Consider the following 20,847-nt stretch of genomic DNA (forward strand, 5'->3'; position numbering starts at 1 on the left):
ACAAAGTAAAATAGCTAAAACAAAATCAAAAGGACGTTACAGAATTGTCCTGTGCAGAATTAACAACATTTAGACTACGCTGTCGACCAGTTTGATTACGGCATCCCCCAGATCCAGAACTTCACTTCATTCCTACATCCTGGCCAGGAACAGAACTGGCACCATGTTCAGATACAGAGAGGAGGCCATATTGCCGGCGAAATAAACTCCAGACCAGAAATGATACTGCACTTCTCCTCTTTTTTTGTTAGGAAGTTTTTCCTTATATTCAACCTAAATTTCCTTTTTTGTGACTTTAACCGCCCTCTCAGGCCAAGTAGAGCAAATTAAAAAGAGAGGGTTTTATGACAGTAGTTGAACATTTTGATTCTGCAGCTCTTTAAAAGAGATGCAGTTTTATTTATCTGGAAGTTTTTACTCCTCCCCTCCGTTTTTCTCCAAGTAGAGATAAACATGAATTTACTTTAGTAAACATGATTATATTTGTAATGTGCAGTATGCAAAATAGTGTGCTAATATATATACTGATTTTGTTTACATTATCACAATTAAAACTACTTTTTCTTAATACCAAATGGGAAACCTTTTGGAAATTTTTAAAGACTGTAATTGAAGTGATTCAAAGATATGTGTAATATAGTTGGGTACAACTTACATCAATGTGCAGCGCGCCCCCCTCTCCCCGGCAAAACAAACACACACACTCTAGGGGTGGGGGATTGCTGTGGCTGAAAATTCTTCCTCTGGCCAATCTAGTGATGAGCCTCTTTGAATTTAGCCAGTCTTAAAGCTGTGGCATAGCTTTTAAGAACTCAAAGTCATTAAATAGTGGTCCCTATCAAGTCATAACTTAGATCCTTGCTGTCAGGAAACTTTCCTCCTCAGCACTCCATTGAAATTGCTCTTTCAAAAGTCACTAGGTGGCACAGTGGATAGAGCAATGGCCCTGGAGTCAGGAGGACCTGAGTTCAAATGTGGACTCAGACACATAACCTCACTAGCTGTGTGACCCTAGGCAAGTCACTTAACCCCAATTGCCTCGCTAAAAAAAAAAGTCACTGCTGATCTTGTCACCATATCTTTGATGCTTTCTTGTCCCTTGACCGCCGTGATAACAACTTTCTTCTTGACTGATTATGTTTCATCTCCTAACTCCTAATAGTTCTCTAATGAGCATATTCCTCCTCTCCCCTCGTGCCACGTTTGCATTCCTCAGAGTTTTGGCCGTCTCTTGGCTCTGTTCAGCCAACTTATAACATTTCTGCTCTTGCATTCTCTCTTGCATATCTCTATCCATTTCTTTGGTCTTGAGTGCCTCTCACTTGGACTATTGAAGTAACCCCACTCTCCTCTCAAGGATAGCCTCTCTTGCCTCTAATGCACACCACTTTCACATAGCTCAAGATTTGGAACCTTTTCACCCTTACCATATAACTTTGTTTTAGAAAAACTGAATTACTTAACTTTTCCCCATATAGACCCTCCAGGCCTCTAAGCCATATAACTGGAACCCTATTCTTTCCATGAGGTCTGTTCACCTCAGCTGAAAGTGAGCTTCCCACTCTTTAAACCACTTTGTATCTTCCATTCTATAGTGATAGCAGCAGCTTATGTTAATAGGTTTGCAAGGTGATGTGCATACATTTTCATTTGCTCCTCTAGGATCCTGGTACTATTATCCCCATTTTATGAATGAGAAAACAAATAAGGCTGAGTTAAATGACTTGCTTAGCATTATAGAACTGGTTAGTGCTGAGGCTGCATTCAGCATTGGTCTTACCACCCTCATCAAGTCCAGCATCCCATTATAGTTGGGTGTTGTTTCTTGTTCAGTTGTTTTTCAGCCATGTCTTTTAACTCTCCAAGATCCCATTTGGGTTTGGTTTTTTTTTTTTTGGCAGAGATGGAGTGGTTTGCTACTTCTTTTCTCCAGATTATTTTACAGGTGAAGAAACTGAGGCAGTTAAGTGACTTGCCCAGGGTCATACAGCTAGTAAGTATCTGAGGCTGCATTTGAAGATGAGTCTTTCTGACTCAAGGCTTGGCACTGTCCACTGAGCCACCTAGCTACCCATTTCTTATTATAACTTATTTATTTATGAGCCTCTTGTTTCCTCATCTGTAATATATGTACATGTAATAAATAAATGTACATGTAATTATGTGTGTATTTTATTTAGCTCCTCTTTTAGACTATAGCCTTCTTTAGGGCAAAAGCCATGTCTTCTTTGTAATTCCCACAGTGTGCTCTCTGTATAGCTGGTGCTCAAAAAATGACATTGAATTATCATTGTCTATAGCTACTACAAAATATAGAGGTGGTGATACCTGTGAGGCAGTTTGTATAGTTTTTATGATACAGCTTCTAATGTTACTATGTGGCACTTAGTAGTTTTCCAAGTGTCTTCATGTATTTTCTTACAAAGGATAAAAAAAAAATCCTGAGTAGAGTAAGTTACGGTATTCATATGTTAGCCATAAGGAAATTTACCTTCAAGTAGGTTGTGACTTGTTAGGCTGTGCCACACAGGTGGTTCCTTGGCAGTTGTCCTGACTCTTTTTAGTCCGTTCCACTTGCAGTGTTATGCTCCCACTTCAGATGTATTAAAACTTAGGAGCAGTAAGTTTAAAAGGGACATGGTTTTGTGTACTATGTACAGGGGTAGGAACCTGTGGCCCTCTAGGTCTTCAAGTGAGGCCCTTTGACCGAATCATTTTATTAAGGGGATTTGTTCTGTGAAGTTTGGATTCAGAAAAAGGTTGTAATCTCAAGTTTCTCTAGGTCTTGGACCCAGAGGGCCATATGTGGCCTTGAGGCTGCAGGTTCCCCATCCCTGTCCAGTAATTTGATTTACTCTTACTTTATTAACTGGGGATTTTTCATCACATGTACTTATTACAAAACATCAAGAGACTACCTCAAGAAGTCCATGTAGCAATTGGACTTAAGTGATTGTTAATATGGTGAAAGTGACATATGTTGGTCCAGCGGGGCAAGAGGTATTCCGAATGGAAGATACTGAATTTTAAAAAATCTGGTTTGGATTTTTTTTTAAATGTAGTTTCAGAGTTGTTCTAGTTAATATTTTCCTTATTGGGGCATATAATCAGCTTCTCTAATTAGATGGTTTCTGGAGGACATTTTCCTGGACTACTTTGTGGACACTTAGTTTAGATGGTATTCATATATTGAAAGAATGAATAAATGAATAGGGTAGATTAATTAGTGAGGAAATATTTACAAGTTAAAGTCCTCTCAAACTGTTTTTTTCTTTTTGGCTAGGCAGTGGGGTTAAGTGACTTGCCCAGGGTCACGCATCTAGTAAGTGTAAAGTGTCTGAGGCCACATTTGAACTCAGGTCCTCCTGATTCCAAGGCTGGAGCTCTAGGTGCTGCGCTGTGTAGCTGCCATCCCCTCAAACTTTTTTAACTGAAGTAATGAACTGTTTATAATTATAGCATCTCTTCACAAAGTATGTCAGAGTTCCTAAAAGTTTGTTCTCTAGTAGGTTATTAGAGCACACTTTGTTTATATGTCTATTAAAATTTACTTAGCAAACTATTGATTATAACAGCTTTTGAAGTAATGTCACCTGATAGTTTATGCCTTAAAGCAACATATCTTGCAGGTTACACTGAAGTATTTGTTATTCTCCCGCACACCTTGTATATGTGTGTGCAGTGGAAATCCAAGATCAGGCAGTTTAGAGAGGTGGAAGAGCAGCAAAAGGAAATTTTGGAATTTGGAAATTGTAACATTTATATAACTAGAATAGTAGCTAACATTTATGAATCCCGTTAGAGTTTGCTAAAGTGCTTTACTTAAATTATCAGTTTGACCTACAGAGCAGCTTTGTAAAGTACATGCTATTGTTGGCCCCATTTTGCAGATGAGGAAACAGAGGCCCATGGAGACGTAAGTGGGTTGTCCAGAGTCAAACAGCTGGAAAGTGTAGGAGGCCAGACTTGAACTCCAAAGGTCTCACTTCAAGTTCAGCCCCATATCTGTCCTTAGCTTCCATGGCCATCAAGTAGGGCCTGTTTTTCTCCTAACTTATTTAGCTTTAATCATCTACATCTTAGACAAAGCTGTTTTGTCAGCATTGATGCTGTTAGAGAATAGAGAGTTGCCAGACATTTAAGAAACTGGTGGGTATGGGAACTCTTGAGGGAGTACCTTCTCTCCTGGATCCAGCTTCCTTCATTAAATCTTAGATGAGATGGTTCATTTTTAAAGGTTCTTAATACTAAAAATGTGCAAAATGCACTAGTTTTACCTTATAGCTTATTGAAATACGTGAGAGAATATATTCAGCACTTACCAAATAGTTTAAATATAATAGGATCATATATCTGAATAAATTTTTTTGATTATAGGAATATAGTCTTAAAGCTGGACTTCTAAATATCTAGTCTGTGACTCCAAATCATTGTTTTTCACTTCTAGTGCTCTCCACCCAACCCCTTTAAAAGAAACGAAACAAACTGTATTAGTGAAACTGTTAAGTAGTTTTGCTTTTGTCCACATTTAGTATCAGTACGTAGTTTTGTGGGGAACAAGCATGCTTAGTTCTTTAATACTGAAAATGCAATGATCATTTGAAAACTTATCAAGAGGAGATTTGTGTGGAAGTAATGAATACTTGGAGGAAGCACATTTCCTTAAGCAGGAAGGATCACTAGAGCATTTGACTCCTAATACAACACACTGTTGTTTCTGTTTTGCATGAAATGAATATATTGAACTGAAAAGTGTATTTTGATTTTTTTTTTACTGTTACCACAATACAGCTAAAGTTCTTTGTCATTGTCATCATTATTATTATTTATGGTGTCCCCTAGCAAAGTGATTTCTTCCTAAAGTTCTACTTAAATTTATTGAAGATGTGGGAGAGCTGAAACTTGAAGCATCTTGACAGAATTGTATGTAAGCCAGATTGGGTGAACCGAACCTAGGGTGAGCTTTGGAACAAAATTATACTTTCTCCCAATATATTTCTTCATTTGCAAAATGGGAATTGGACTAGATTGTTTCTGAGGTTCTTCCAATTGTATGTAAAGTGCCTTATAAACCTTGAAGTCCTATATAACTCATAGGTGTTATACTATGTTTTGTACTTGAGATATTGGCATGTTTGGGTTTTCAAAAGTTATTTTTTCCCCTTGCTTTTGATGTTATTCACTTGTTTCAATCATGTCTGACTCTGTGACCCTATCAGGGTTTTCTTGGCAAAGATATTGGAGTGGTTTGCCATTTCCTTCTCCAGCTCATTTTATGCATGAGGAAACTGAGGCAAACAGGATTAAGTGACTTGCTCAGGGTCACACAGCTAGTAAGTGTCGGAGGCTGGATTAAACACAGGTGTTCCTGACTCCAGGCCTTTTATTCACCTACACCACCTAGCTGCCCCTTGCTTTTAGAAAATTCCAGAAAATGATTGAAACTTCCATTTAAATTATTTTGAAGATAGAGTAGCATGTAAACTTAGTCTGAAAATAGGAATTGTCAGTGTTTGAAGAAAATGCTAGTGCTGGGATAGTTGATATTTTGATATTTTCCTTTGTTTTCTGAAAATTTTGGAGCAATAGGTACTATGTTCTACTTAAGAAAGACCATAAAGACCATTCCTTCAGTTTTTCCAGATGCACAGCTAGGTAGCACAGTGTGGTGGGCCTGGAGTTAGAAAGAACTGAGTTCAAAAAAAAGAAAACTGAGTTCAAAAGTGGCCTTAGACACTTACCAGCAATACGGCGCTAGGCAAGTCATTTAACCTAACCCGTTTACCTCAGTTTCCTCATCTGTAAAATGAGTTGGAGAAGGAAATGGCAAACCACTTCAGTATCTTTTGCCAAGAAAACCCCAAATGGGGTGATGAAGAGTTGGACATGACTGAACAACAATATTAAAAGACTTAATAAAAATTGAAAAGTATATAGGGCACTTGGTTGAAATTGGGGGTGTGGGAGGGCTAAGGGGTCTTCCTTTCTCATCTGGATTGTGAGTGCATAGGCCACTCACCTTAGCTTTCATCAGCATGTAGAAGGTTTGACAATATTGTTTTTCTGACCTGGCCTTGGGAAGGCTGAGCCTTCTGCTCCCAGCCAGTCACCTTGTAGGATGGGGGTGGCAGTAGGGGTGGGGTGGTATTTATGCAGACACCAGAATGGCTTAACTCTACTATAGCTTAGAACTTATTACCTCAGGTTCTCCACCATCCTCAACCTTTGCTCCTCTCCAGGTGTGACCATGGCCAGCCCAATTTAGTCAAATTATCAGAATAATTTAGTAGTTATATTTGAGATGATCTTTGTGGTGGGCTAATGTTTTAGGTCAGACCTCTTTATGTAATTAATGAGCACATATAATGTAAAGTATCCAACACAGGGAATAGCATGTTGTACATAAGTAAGTTTTCCAGCAAATTGTAGTAGTATGGGACAGTGTTCACAACACTGAATTTTAAGTCTTCTAGTGTGGATTCAAATCCTAGTTCTGCTCTGTGGTCTTGGGTAAATAAGTCATTGCACCCCTCTGGGTGTTTTTCTTTATAGAATGGTTGGGTCAGACCACATGATCTCTCTGGTTCTTCCATGTTTAAATCTCTGTTCATAAATTTAATCTTTAAGTGCTAAAATATAGTTATTATGGAAACTTTTCTAGCATATTTTACTCAGTTCCTCATACTAGTAAACAGTATAATTAATGTAATTTAATTATATCTTAATAACTAATAGTCATTATTTTGAAATTACTTGTCAAAGTGATAGGCTCGTCTACTTTCCTGACTCCAGGTGTTTCCATAGACAGTGCCTAGAATGTGCTCCCTCAACATAGCTGCCTTTCGAAATAACCTTTTTTTCAAGACTTAGCTCATGTTACCTCTCCCATGAAACCTTTTTTTTTTTGATCCTTTGTTCTTATCCATTTTTTTTTCTTGTATTCCTCTACTTCCACTAAATTGTAATCTGAGGGCAGGAATTGTGTTCATCTTTTTCAAGGGTACAGCATCAAGTGAGTTGTAGACACTTAGTGCATATTTGTTGAACTAGATTACAACGAATGGAATAATCAATCTTTAAACTATTAAGAAATAGAGATGAGAATTTTTGACAAGGAAAGGCATGGTCAGGCTTATAGATACCAAGTCTTCCACTGAGCATGCTTTGGAAAAAGCATCACAAATTCAAAGCGCTCCAAGATCTTTACTCCTCAATCCAGTTAATCAGACCAGTTTTTTGGTTTTTTAATATGCTAGTGATCCTGAGAGTCCCTTTAGAATTGAATTTCCCCCTCTCCTTTTTTTTTTAATGAGTTCATAAAAGCTTATAGAGCTTTGTTAGTTACTAGGGACATCTCTATAACTCGTGGATGTTCTTCAACTTAAAAATTTCTGTAATTCTGGGTTTTGGGGTTTCAGTTAAATGAATTGGTTGCTTGGCTTTATTTTTTTCTTGTTATTTTTTAATTCAGTTTTATTTCGTTTTCAGTTCCGAATTCTTTCCCTCTTCTTACTCTCTTCCCTTACCCATTGAGAAGGCAAGAAAAACAAAGCCAATTACAAATATGTATGGTCATGCAAAACAAATTCCCATATTAGCCATGTCCAAAAAAAAAAATTTGCTTCACTCTTGAATTTATCCGGCATGTTTTATCATGAGTCCTTTGGAGTTGTGGTTAGTCATTATCAGTTCCCAAGACTTTCAGAGTTGATTATCTTTACAGTATGACTGTTAATGTGTAAATTATTCTCTTTGTAAGTTCTTTTTAATTCACTTTGTATCATTTCGTAGAAATCTTCCCAGCTTTTTGCAAAACCACCTCTTCATAATTTCTTAAGAGCACAGTCCTATCTCGGGTTAGGGATGGCTTTCCTCCCACCCCCACCCCCCTAATCTGGAGAATCCACATAAAAATTTTTGGCCCTCCCTCTGTACCAGAGAAGGTCTGAATTTTTTTCTTTTTCTTTTATGGGTTGTATACATTACCTTATTGTAAAATTTGTTACGTTTTTGGTCATAGGCTATATATAGGTCAATGTTAAATAAAAACAACAGCCTTTGTGTGTCTCCTGGCTTTTGCATTCTTTTCTCAAACTTTAACTTCTTACTGATTTGAACTTTAAAAAAAGAAATTGTGTATATTTATGTTATTAAAAGATAAAATATGTTGATATTATACAATACTAAACATATATTTTACACATTCCTGAGTTTCTAAACTTTTTCTGTGTTGTCTGCTGGCCTTCACATTGTTATCTGTGGCTTCCTCAAAACTCCTCCCAAATTCCTGTTTTATTTCTTATGCCAACCTGCAATAAATCAAAACCTTGATGGGGAAAGTCACGATGTGGAAGAAGATAACTGTACGTTCATGTCACATAACTTGTTCAATCCTTTCCCAGTTGATAGGCATCCCCCTCACTTTCCTTTTTTTTTTGCTACCACACAAAAAGCTGCTATAAATATTTTTGTACAATGTGGATCCTTTTCCTCTTTCTTTGACCTCTTTGGTTTCCATATTTTATTAATTCTGTATTTTAAAAAATCTTGTCAAGTGAGAATTTACTTAAACTGAAAGAATGCCTATTTTTTTCTACTACATTTAAAAAATGTTTTGGGGGACACGTCCATGGTTAGAAAAAGTCTTAACCAGCTAAGCTTTTAACTTAAATACTTTTAGTGTCTTTTGTCTTTATTTTATTGATAACTCTTTTAACATTAGGAATGTTGATATAACTTTGGTAAAAGGCTTATATTATAGATCTTTAAACAGTACTACAGACTGTAAACATAATTTTTTACATCTGTAATGGAAATTAATTAGGATGACAAGAATATAAGGCAATTGGGGTTAAGTGACTTGCTCAGAGTCACGCAGCTAATGTTATGTGTCTGAGACTGGATTTGAACTCAGGTTCTCTTGACTCCAAGGCCACTGTGCTTTATCCACTGTGCCACCTAGCTGCCCCTAAAAGTCTTCATTTTTTAGTGTTTTGATACTAATTTGTTCTCTATTCAGAATGCTCACTGACACCAGTCACTTTTGCTAATGTAGCAGTACTGGAATTTGAGACCCTTTTCCTTCAAATTTAATATTCTTAAGCCAGATGTGAAAAGAAATTCCAAACAAAAGTCAAACAAAAACAAACAAAAAATCCTGCTTAATTTCTGCTGCACTTGGTATTTTTATTTTTAGCAAGGAGGCTCCACCCTCCCAGTTCTTAATTTAAATCCTTTTGTGATGATTTTCCTTCACCTAGGCAGTAATGTTTTACTTGAAAGGAAGAATTTTGGTGATTGTGGGGTAAGTCTTAGCCTGAGAAATTTGTGTCTTTGTCCTTCTAACCAGACAGGGCCACTAAAAGTTTTTGAATACCATGGTAAGACTCTTATCTTTAAAAGGTGATTTTGGCAGTCATGTGGCAGTATGGGTTGATCAGTGAGAGCAATTGGCAAGCGAGCTTGACTTGGGTTCCTGACAATATTTTAGAACAAAATATTAAAAGGATCAAAAGGATAGTGAACATGACAGGGTTACTTTAAGACTGTAGATAAAGGAATTGATGAGTTTACCAGACTTTGACAAAGTCTTTCATACTATCTTTTATAAACCAGAGGGGGAGGTTTAGGCTGGATGATAATGCATTTAGGTAGATTTGGAAGAGGTTAAGCAACCAGGCCTAGGATATAGTCATTAGTAATTTAGTGTCACCTTGGAAGAGAGGTCTCTTACACTAGTGCCTTCAAGGATCTGTCCGTGTACTTGCTCTGTTGAACTCTGTTGTCAGTGACATGGATGAATGAGATGGCATGCTTAGAGAGTAACAGAAAGGAATAGTTAACATGTGAATAACAGAATTATCCAGTATCCAGAATGATCTCAACAGGCCAGGATGATGGAACAAATCTAATAGAATAACATTTACTAGAGATAAATTTAGTCTTATCCTTGAGTTCACAAGTCACCGTTACAAGTACAAGGTAGGGGTGTCTAGAGCAGTTGTCTGAAAAAGTGTGGGGATTTTGTTTAGTTATAAGGGTAGGTAGTTGATATGGCAGAAAAGCTAATATATACTTACGGTACGTTAAGAGAGCTATAACATCCAGAATCAGGGAGATGTGATTCTTACTGCACTCTGCCCAAGTCAGATCACATCTGTAGTGTGATTTAGTTTGGTGCTGTACATTTTGTGAAGGGCATTGATTAACGAGAAATGTCCAGAGAACAGAAATCAGGATGGTAAAAGACCTCAAGACCTTGCCATATCAGAAACAGTCAAGGAAACTCAGGATGTTTAGCTTGGAGAATAGAAGAGTAACAAGATAGTTCTCTTCAAGTATCCAAAAGTCTGTAGTGGGGAAGAAAGAATTAGATATTTTTTTCTGCTTGGCTCCAAGAAGCAGAACAATAGGATAAAAATGGTAGGGTCACAAATTTATGCTTGATATAAGGAAATACTGGCAGTTTGTGCTATCACAAAGTGAAATGGCCCACCTGGGAAAGTAATGTGATTCATGGGGCAGCTAGGTGGTGCAGTGGGTAGAGCATCTGCCCTGAAGTCAGGAGGACCTGAGTTCAAATTTGGCCTCAGACCAAACACTTGACACTAGCTGTGTGACCATGGGCAAGTCACTTAACCCCATTGCCTAGACAAAAAAAATAGTAATGTGATTCCCTTTGTTAGCAGTCTTGTGTGGAGAACTACTTTTCCAGGTACGTAACAGAAGGAATTTCTGTTCAGATGTAAGCTGGACTCTGTGGCCTTCTAATTCTGGGATTCTCTGATTTCTGTGAACTCACTCTTAAAGGTTTGAAGAAAAACCCTTGAAGTATTGAAGAAGTTTATGTACATAAAGTATGGAGGGGGGGAGTTGGAGAAAGGAAGGAGGGAGAGAGAGGAGTGAGATGTCTGTTTCCATTCAGAGAACCTGAGTTCAGATCCCAATTCTGCTAACTATATGATCTTGATTTTATCAGAACATAGTGCCAGAGTACAAAAATATTTATAGTAGCCCTTTTTGTGGTGGCAAAGTATTGGAAATTGAGGGAATGCCCATCAGTTGAGGAATGGCTGAACAAGTTGTGGTATGTGAATGTAATGGAATACTATTGTGCTCTAAGAAATGGTAAGCAAGGTGGACTTCAGAAAAACCTGGAAAGACTTGTATGGACTGATGCTGAGTGAAGTGAGCAGAACCAGGAGAACATTGTACACAGTAACAGTCAAGTTGTGCAATGACCAACATTGATAGACTTAGCCCTTCAGGATCTAAGACATCTCCAAAGATCTCATGATGGAAAATGCTATCCACATCCAAAGAAAGAACTATGAAGTTTGAATGCAGATTGAAGCATATTGTTTGCTATTCTTTTTCTTCTGTTTTATGTTGTTTCCCCTTTCTTGTGGTTCCTCCTATTGGTTCTAATTCTTCCTTACTATGTGACTGGTGTGAAAATCTGTTTAATAGGAATGTATATGTATAGCCTATGTCAGATTGCGCACCGTCTTGGGGGCAGATTTTAAAACTCAAGCTTATAGAAGTGATGTTGGTGAATCAAAATAAATAAAATTTTAAAAAAGCATAGTGCCTGAATTCTAGCTTGTCAGATCCAGAGGTGTGATTTTTTTTTTCCCTCTTGACCTAAGGAATATTACTTCCTTGAAACTTGTTTTTTGGACTTATAAATATTAGGGATAAATCTTTTAGGAACATAAAATCTTTGATAAGTCCAAGGTAGCCTGGTCTCCAGCTGAATGGTTGAGGCATATCCGAAAGAAGAAGAATCTAGCTAAAAATATGTTTTGTTTGACTCAGCAAAGCATTTATTAAGTTTCTACTCTGTGTCAGGCACTGTTCTAAATGCTGGGATTACAGAGGCAAAAAGAAGTAATCCTTGTCATAGCTTCCTTTCTGTGATTGAGATAGTAGTTTTTGAGGGGGAAGGTGCCAGCAACTGAGTGGAGGAGGGTGGTAATCAGGATAGGCTTCCTGTAACAGGTGGCACTTGAGCCTTAAAGGACACATTCTAAGAGTTTCCTCTTCTCTGAAGCAGAGCTGAGAGAGTCTGTTCTAGATGTTGGGGGGCAGCCTGGGCAAAGTCAGAGGCAGGAGACAGAATGGTGTTTGTGAGGAACAGCTAGGGGGCCATGTGGCTTGGATCACAGAATGTGTGAAGGAAAGTCATATTGGGGCAGCTAGGTGGCACAGTGCATAGAGCACAGGCCCTGGAGTCAGGAAGACCTGAGTTCAAATACGGTCTCAGACCAGACATTTGACACTCACTAGCTGTGTGACCCTGGGCAAGTCACTTAACCCCAGTTGCCTTTGGGGGGGGGGAAGAAAGTCATGTGCCCTGGAGAGAGGCAAGGATAGAGCCAGAGATGAAAGGCATTAGCATTTGATCTTAGAAGTAGGGACAAAATTTAAAAAAAAAAAGAAGCAGGGAGGATCACTGTCTTCATTTCTTTTCATGCCTCTTGCTTTTGTTATAAGTGGCAGAGCCAGTATTTCCACCTCAAGTCCTTTGACTTCAAATTCAGTAGGGTTTTTCCCCCCCTGTGCCATTCTATGATGCAAGAGTTATGTTGTCATAAGAAGCGATGACTATGAAGACTACAGGGAGCCATGGGAAGACTTAGATGAATTGATGTAAAATGAAGTCTGCAGAACCAGGAAAATAACCCACATGACAACAGTCAAATGGAAAGAACAATAATAGCAAAAATTGAAACTCAGTACTCCTTATAAAAATGGCCCAGGTTTGTCCACAAAGATGAGATTTGAAGATAGGTTTACTTCTCCTGGAAATGGGAAGCTGTGGACGTAGAACAGTGCATATAATGTTGGACTTGGTTGATATATTGTTGGTTTTGCTAAATTTTTTTTTTTAATTTCTATTTTTCTCTAAGGAATGATTCTCTGGTGGGGGGCGGGTATGGTTATATTAACATAAAAATGTCATAAAAACAAATCTAATCTAGACAAAAATTAGAATGTTAACACTCAAAATGCATTTTATCATCTGAACAGTGCTGTGGATGTTGGTTAATTTTTTTTCTTAAAGGATGCAACACAAAACTCTCTTTGCCCCAGAATGTGGCTGAACTATAATAGAATTTGCCTCAACCCTGAGTCTTCTGAGCATGAAATTTAGGAGCAAAGACCATCTCCTTCTCATTTCCTGGCATTAGGGCTTGCTTAAAATATAATTTGTAATACCATATTGTTGTGAATATGACTTCCATTCTAAATATAAAATTGCTTTAAAATCCAATTCATTGAGTATTTATTAAGCATCTACTAATATGTAAGATACTCTGGGAACTATGGATTCAAAGACAAATTCAAAGTCAAAAAAACACATCTTTAACCTCAAGGATATTGCATTCTATTGGAGAGAATTACAACATATAAAAGGGTATAGGCAGTGTGTCTGTCTGTCTGTGTCATAGTAATTTGAAGTGTGAGAGAGTGCTGACAACTAGAGTTATAGGGAAAGCCTTGTAGGAGGTAGCACATGAGCTAAAGCCTTGAATAATAATTAAATTGCTTAGATAGAGTGTATTTCAGGTAAGGGGTGGGGAGATGGCTTGTGCAAATTAGGACAGTTTTGGCTAAAAGGGAAATAATGTTCATTGAGCTTTGAGAGGTAAGCTGGAGTCAGATTGTGAAGGACTTTAATGTCAAGCTGAGGACTTTGTATTTTAAACTAAAGGCAACAGGGATCTGCTAGAGGGGTTTTTGAGTGGGGCATGTGGTCAGGTTTGTAGTTTAGAAAAATTATTTTGGCATTTTGTGAAGGTTGGGTTGGAGAACGGAGAGCTTGGAAGTACAATTAATAGGCTATTGCAGTGGTCCAGGTTAGAAGTGATGAGAATCTATTCTGGAGTAGTGGCCTGTGAGATATTAGATATTAGATATATTACTAATTTTAGACTAGTTAGCTTTATTGCAATCCAGATTTGGTTAGTGGTGTGTGGTCTATATTTGGAGAAATGTGGTGAGGAGCATTTGACTTATTCTCTTCTACCTTTTATGTATGTTTCTTTATAAGGTACTCATTGTCCTCATGCTATCCCCAGGGGGTGGAGAACCTGCCTCCTTGAGGCCACATGTGGCCCTCCAGGTCTTAAAGTGGAGCCCTTTGAATTCAAACTTCACAAAACAAATCCTCTCAATGAAAGGATCTGTTCTGTAAAACTTGGGCCCCGTCAAAAGGCCATACCAAGGACCTAGAAGCCCACATGTGGCCTTGGCTGCAGGTTCCCCATCCCTGTGCTAACCTATATGCACATTTCTTTTTTTAACAAGAATTTAGTTGAGAAAGTGAGGGGAGATGAAATATAGGATAGCTTGATGTGGTACGGTAAGGTAACAAAAGTTTTTGGATTTGGACATGTCTAAAAGGAATAAGAAAGGAAAGGGAAAAAGATTGAGAGGGCAGTCTGCAGAAAAATGGGAGTAGATAGAATCAAGGGGTACATGTAGAGGGGTTGGCTTTGGCAAAGAGAAGGATATCTTCTGGCAGAGGATGGGAGATTGGATTTTAAAGCAGTTTTACATTTAGGATGCAAAACTCACTCCCTCTGTGGAATAAGAGGGATACAAGCTGAACAAATTCCTACTAATTCATTTATAAATAGCCACCATTGGTTAGGGGAGGCACATTAGCTTTGTCTTGGTCCTCTATAGGATCAGCTTTTCCTTCTTTTTTACAATAAATACTTGTTTTCTTTTGATCCCAAATTCAACTGATTCCTTATAAGTACTGTTTTATTTGTTTGACAGCCATGGTAGAAGACTTTCAACTGTCATTGCAGTGTCTCTTTGTATGTGTCATTTTTATGTTGGAGGATTATATAGACCTACATTTTGTTTTATGAATTGTTGATTTTTTTATCTTAAATTTGTTTTGTCGAGAAGAATTTTTCCCTTTAGATTTTTCTTTTTATTCTTAAAAGTTTCTTATTTTTATTAGCAGCTTTTCTTTTTATATCACATTCATTTCCAAATAATATCTCTCCTCTCTCCCCTTCCCAGCAAACCATATCTTGTAGCAAAGAATAAGAAGAAAAAAAGTAGCTCAGCAAAACCAACCGAGATATGTAACATATATGAGAATGTTTGCAGTAGTTAACAGCCAGAGTGCCACACCCCTGCAATATTCTCAACAGTTTTCCAGGGCCACCCTTGGTCAATCAGTGTCTTCATTTTTGTTCTTGTTGAAGTCGTGTTTATTATTTTCTTAGTATTGTTTACTTAGCATCCTTTCATATAAATCTTTCTATGCTTGTCTGAAATCTTCATACCTGTCATTTTTTTATGGCACAATAACATTCTCTTAACATTAATGTACCACGCTTTGTTTATGTAGCATGACAACACTCATTTTCCCTTCTTAAGGGAGTTCAGCATCTAATTCACCCTCTCTTCTTTCTGCAAACTGGTCCTTATACTTGAGGACTTTATTTTTACACAAACACACACACACACACACACACACACAGGGAGATGCTCCATCACACTCCTTAAGTCTTCCATTTCTTAAATGTATTTCACCATATACTCCTGTCATTGCCTTCCACCCCTTCTGATCCTCTGCTTTGCCCTCATTGAGACCATTGTCTGACAAAGGTTAACTTTCCTATCTTTCCAACCTATAACCCAGTAGCCATTTCAACTCTACAGTGTCTTATAATCTTAAATACCATGCCTCTTTTCTTGTTCCTTTTGCCAAATTTCAGCCTTGGATTACTCTTACCATCTTATATTGCCTGCTCCTATTCACAAACCACAGAATGAAGCTAGAAGAACTTGTAATTATACTAACTGGGTACGTTACAAATTGATGTTATCCAACCTCAACTAGACCCTCACTGCAACAAAGCTTCCCTTTAATTCCTCTCTAATGAATTCCCTATCTCATTTACCAAAGAAGATATTCCAAACCTTCTCAAGCCCTTCCTACTTCTAGCTCCACCCCCAACTCCCTTACTTTACTGAAAAAAATTGAACCTATTCACCATCAACTCCACTTCTATTTTTTTTTGTCTCAAAAGGACATCTCCCACTCACTCCTCCTTTCCCCTTCCTCTGGCAGAGGTTACCCTTCTCTTTGCCAGAGCCAGGCCCTCCATTCTGTGTTCTCCCATTTTTTCCACCAGATTGCCCCCTCAATCATCCTTTTTCCCTTTCCTTCTCTATGCCTTTCAAACACGTCTAAGTCCAAAACCCACATCAAGCTGTCCTGTACCTCCCTTCCCTTTCTCAACTAAACCCGTGTTTTAAAAAAATAAGTTTTTAATTGAATTTTTTTTCCTAATATCCTATTATCACCATAGTATTCCATGTATTCCTCCCACCTTCCCATGTGACAGTATTTTTTGGAGGAGAAAAAGTCAGCACAATTGATTAATACATTGAAAAAAATCTGAAAACATGCACACAGTGTACACCATCTGTGAACTTCCTACCTCCACAAAAAGCTAGGTGGGGATGTCGTCTCATATTTCTTCATTGGAGTTCCAGTTGATCTTATATTTTTACTGTATTGACTTTAATTTTTTTGGTGTCAGTCTTTCTGTTTGCATTGTTGTGGTTAACCATGTATATTGTTTTCTTGGCTCTGTGGACTTTATATCAGTTCATGTAGATCCTTACATATTTCTCTGTATTCAGCTGCATCATTTCTTGTTTAGTTGGGTTTTTTTTTTAAGTTATATCCGAGTCTTCGTGACCCCATTTGGGATTTTCTTGGCAAAGATATTGGAATGGTTTGCCATTTCCTTTTCTAGCTTATTCGAAAGATTAGGAAACTGAGGCAAACAGGGTTAAGTGATTTGCTCAGGGTCATACAGCTAATAAATATCTAATGCCAGATTTGAAAAATGAGTCCTATTCTAGGTCTGGCTCTCTATCTACTGCATAATAATGCTCCATTACATTCATGTACCACAATTTATTTAGCCATTCCCCAATTGATGGGGTTCTACTTTGTTTCCAGTTCTTAGTTACCACAAAAAGTACTGCTGTTAATGTTTTGGAGTATATGGGAACTTTTTTCTAACAATGGCATCCTTGGGGTTATGAGCATTGTAATTCAGTCTCTGGGTTTTCATGATACAACTCTTTTTTGCTAGCTCATCATCTAAATCAGGCCTGCACAACCTTTGACCTGATGAAGGATTTCAGGTACCCCAGGGGAAATGTAGAGTATGTTTTTTAGGGGCCACTTGAAATCCTTTGGCAGATTGCAGGTTGTGCAGGCCTGATCTAGATCATGCTTCCAAACTGTAGGTATCTCAGGGTTCTGTCTTGGGCTCTCTTCTTCACTGTTTTCACTGCTCACTTGGTATTCTCATTGTCTTTAGTGAGTTTAACTTTCACCAATGTAAAGATGACTCAATGAGCTGTATATCCAGCTCCATGTTCTCCCTTAAACTTCATTCCCACATCATCACTTGCTTTTTGGATCCTTCCTTCCTTCCTTCCTTCCTTCCTTCCTTCCTCCCTCCTCCCTCCTCCTCCCTTCCTTCCTTCCTTCCTTCCTTCCTTCCGTCACTTGCCCAGGGTCACACAGCTAGAAAGTGTTATGTGTCTAAGGCCTGATTTGAACTCAGGTTCTCCTGAATCCAGGGCCAGTCCTCTGTCCACTGCGCCACCTGGCTGCCCCTTTTTGGACCTTTCAAAGTGGATGTCCTGAAGGCATCTTAATTTTCATTAAGTATAGATCTGATCATATATCTTTGCACATTACTCCCTTTCCTGTACTCGAATATACACCCAGATTTTGGCCTTTTCCTTGTTCTTCAAACATGACACTGTATTTCCTATCTCCTGTGTCTTTGCTTTGGTGATTACCTCATTTCTGAATGCATTCCCTCTTTATTTCTCCTTATAGAGACTATCTTCCTCAATTCAAAATTACTTTACAGTTGTGGTTGAATAGTTCACAACTTTACCAGTAGTATTAGTGTACAACCTTTCATATTTGTTAATAAACTACAGTCCTTCTGTGAATTGTTTGTTCATATCCTTTATTTCTCTATTAGTGAATTTACTTATTTGCCTCTTTATTCTAAACCAATAGTCACTGCCTGTCCTGCACCGTAACTTCCCTCTCCTCCCTCCCAAACCCCTGTCCCCCAGCAGGATACACAGAAGAGAGAGAGTATGTGCATTTGCTGTAGTAGGATCCCTTCACTTTAAAAGGGAGGGGAAGAATGTGATTTGCATTAGTTCTCACTATTTTCCTTCATTGTTGGAGATTTTTTTTTAAGCCTTAACTTTACCGAAGCAAAGCAAAGATGAACAGATTTTCAGTGAATGCCTGGAAATGTACAGATTGATAAGTGAGATCAGTGTAGTGCACATAGGACCCATTTGTTGAAAGTGGTATTAAGTTAATTTATAAGAGGAAGGTGACGTTCAACTTTGTGTGGGGCAATTTCTGTTCTCATTCTCTTCTCAGATGTTATAGTGGTAGAAGTATCAGCCAGAATAAAGCTCAAATAATCCTTTTTAAGTTTTGCTAAATCGTATTGCGATTATGTGGAACTTGTGCTGATTGTAAATCAAATATGAATTTAAGAGTCATAAGATATATCACAAGTAGGAATTTTTTTAATTCTTTGTGTCCCTAGCACCTAGCAAAAGTGCTTGGCATATTAGGTAAGCCCTTGATAAATTCATGATTGAAAGTAAAGATGATTTAAATTTTAAGATAAGGGCTTGAGCTTTTTGATATAATGTTAAATTTCTTTGGGTGTATATCTCAAGAGTTTTATCATCTTTTCATAAATATTTTGGTAGCTATTCTTGCTAATATTTTCATATCCATTAATTTATGCCTTTTTCATTTTATAGATAAAGTACAGAATTTTAATGACAATGAAAAGAACAGTCACTTTATTTACAAACATACTGAAGGTGGCAATAAACAATCCAGCCCTGAAACTACAGCCATTTCTGGATACAGAGTTGAAGCCAAGGATTCATATGATGCTTGGGATTCCCAAATTGGGAAAAGGTCAGACTCTCCATCAGAAACGTCCCAGACCAAGGTATCCCTACGAACCGGTTTATATGAATGGGATGATGTTGCAGATAACAGACCAGGAGATTTTATTTTAAGTTTGGATAGTGATCATCATTTAGAGATAAAGAATAAAGAGGAGTTTACAGGTAAAGATGAAATGGGAGATCTGCAAGAAGCCATTAATGAAGACCTTCTGCAAAGTGTTCTCAGGCCAAGCAACTGTAGGACGTATTGTAGGTCCGGTAAAGCAAAATCATCACAAGGGGCATCACACTTTGATAAGCTAATGGATGGCACCAGTCAGTCTTTAGCCAAAGCAAATAATGAGTCAAATCAAGATGGTCTGAATCCAGTTCGGAAAGTTGGTGTAAGTTGTGGGACCAGTTTCAGAGGGACTGTAGGACGGACTAGAGACTACACTATTCTGCATCCGTCTTGCCTATCAGTTTGTAATGTCACCATACAGGATACAATGGAGCGGAGCATGGATGAATTCACTGCAGCAGCTCCTACTGACTTGGGTGAAGCTGGCCGCCTAAGAAAGAAGACAGATATAGCTACCACCAAGACCACCACTAGACATCGACCTAGCAATACCAAATCCAAAAAGGATGTTAAACTTGAATTTTTTGGGTTTGAAGACAATGATGAGGCAAAGGTTGATGAAGGAGGCTCTGGAAGTTCTAATTACAAAATTAAATATTTTGGATTTGATGATCTCAGTGAAAGTGAGGATGAGGATGAGGATGATTGGCAATTGGAAAGAAAAGCAAGCAAAAAAAGAACTAAATCAGCACCATCTGTCTCCTTTCAACCTCCCACAGAAAGCAATGATAATTATTCCCAGGATAGTCAATCTAATGCAAATCCAGGTAAGTGATTTTTTTAAATGAATGCTAATATTAAAGAGAAGTTAAAATTATTTGCAGACTTCCAATGGGATGTTTAGTGTTTTGCAGAACCTTAATGCACTATATATGGCTATCATTAGACCAATTTGCACCCCTTTTTAAAAACTTTTTCCTATCTGAATGTGGACTTTACTTTTTTTTTTAAATTTTTGGTCTGGACCTGTGATTTTTCTGTAAGAAAATTCATAGGGAAAATTCCCTCCACCAATGTAGATGAGCACCCATTGTGAATGTTGGTGGAGAGAGTTGCCTGAAGCAGTGAGAGTTTACAAGACTTGGCCAGAGTTATATAGAAATTGTATGTCAAGCAGGCCATGAACCCAGATCTTCTTGACTCTTAGCCTGGCTCTTTGCCCATTATACCCAGCTTCCTTTTTATCATCATGGGCTCCATTGATAACTTAAACATTTTCACATCTAAAATTAAGGAAGCATGTTAATGTTCAGTTCTGAATTGGGGGAAACTACTTGAAAGTTGGAAAAGTTTTTCCAGGTTTTTGTTTTTCATTTTACCATTAGTATTTAAGGAATATAAGTGGGAGAAAAAATCTTAAATGTGGATTTCAATATTTACCTTTTCTCTTTTAGATTTATATTTCATTGCATAGGGAATTTCAATAACAAGACTGATTCGATTTGATTCAGTCGTGTTCGACTCTAGGTGGCTCTGTCTACAGGTTTTATTGGCAAAGATGCTAGAGTGGTTGGCCATTTCTTTCTGCATTGTACCCCATTTTGCAGATAAGGACCTGAGGCAAATAGAGGTTAAGTGATTTGTCCAGGGTCACCTAGCTAGTAAGTGTCTGAGGCCAAATGAGGTCAGATTTGAACTGGGGAAGAAGAGTCTTCCTGACTAGTTCCTGGTGCTGTAGGCACTACAGCGCCACATAGCTACCC

The 20,847-nt window shown here is 37.9% G+C and overlaps 1 protein-coding gene across 4 annotated transcripts in view; it reads left to right on the plus strand.

Moving 5' to 3' along the window:
• The window catches only part of WAPL (WAPL cohesin release factor), a 104,859-nt gene that overhangs the window by 12,716 nt on the left and 71,296 nt on the right, over positions 1-20,847 (plus strand). For all 4 annotated transcript variants that reach the window (XM_020994577.2, XM_078150774.1, XM_078150773.1 and 1 more), the window contains exon 4: positions 18,868-19,911. In XM_020994577.2, the coding sequence (XP_020850236.1) occupies positions 18,868-19,911 (1,044 nt within the window). The remainder of the gene's footprint in view (positions 1-18,867; positions 19,912-20,847) is intronic.

The sequence above is a fragment of the Phascolarctos cinereus genome, unplaced genomic scaffold (genome assembly GCF_003287225.1).
Source record: "Phascolarctos cinereus isolate Bilbo 61053 unplaced genomic scaffold, phaCin_HiC Scaffold_3;HRSCAF=262, whole genome shotgun sequence".
Taxonomy (NCBI): Eukaryota; Metazoa; Chordata; class Mammalia; order Diprotodontia; family Phascolarctidae; genus Phascolarctos; species Phascolarctos cinereus.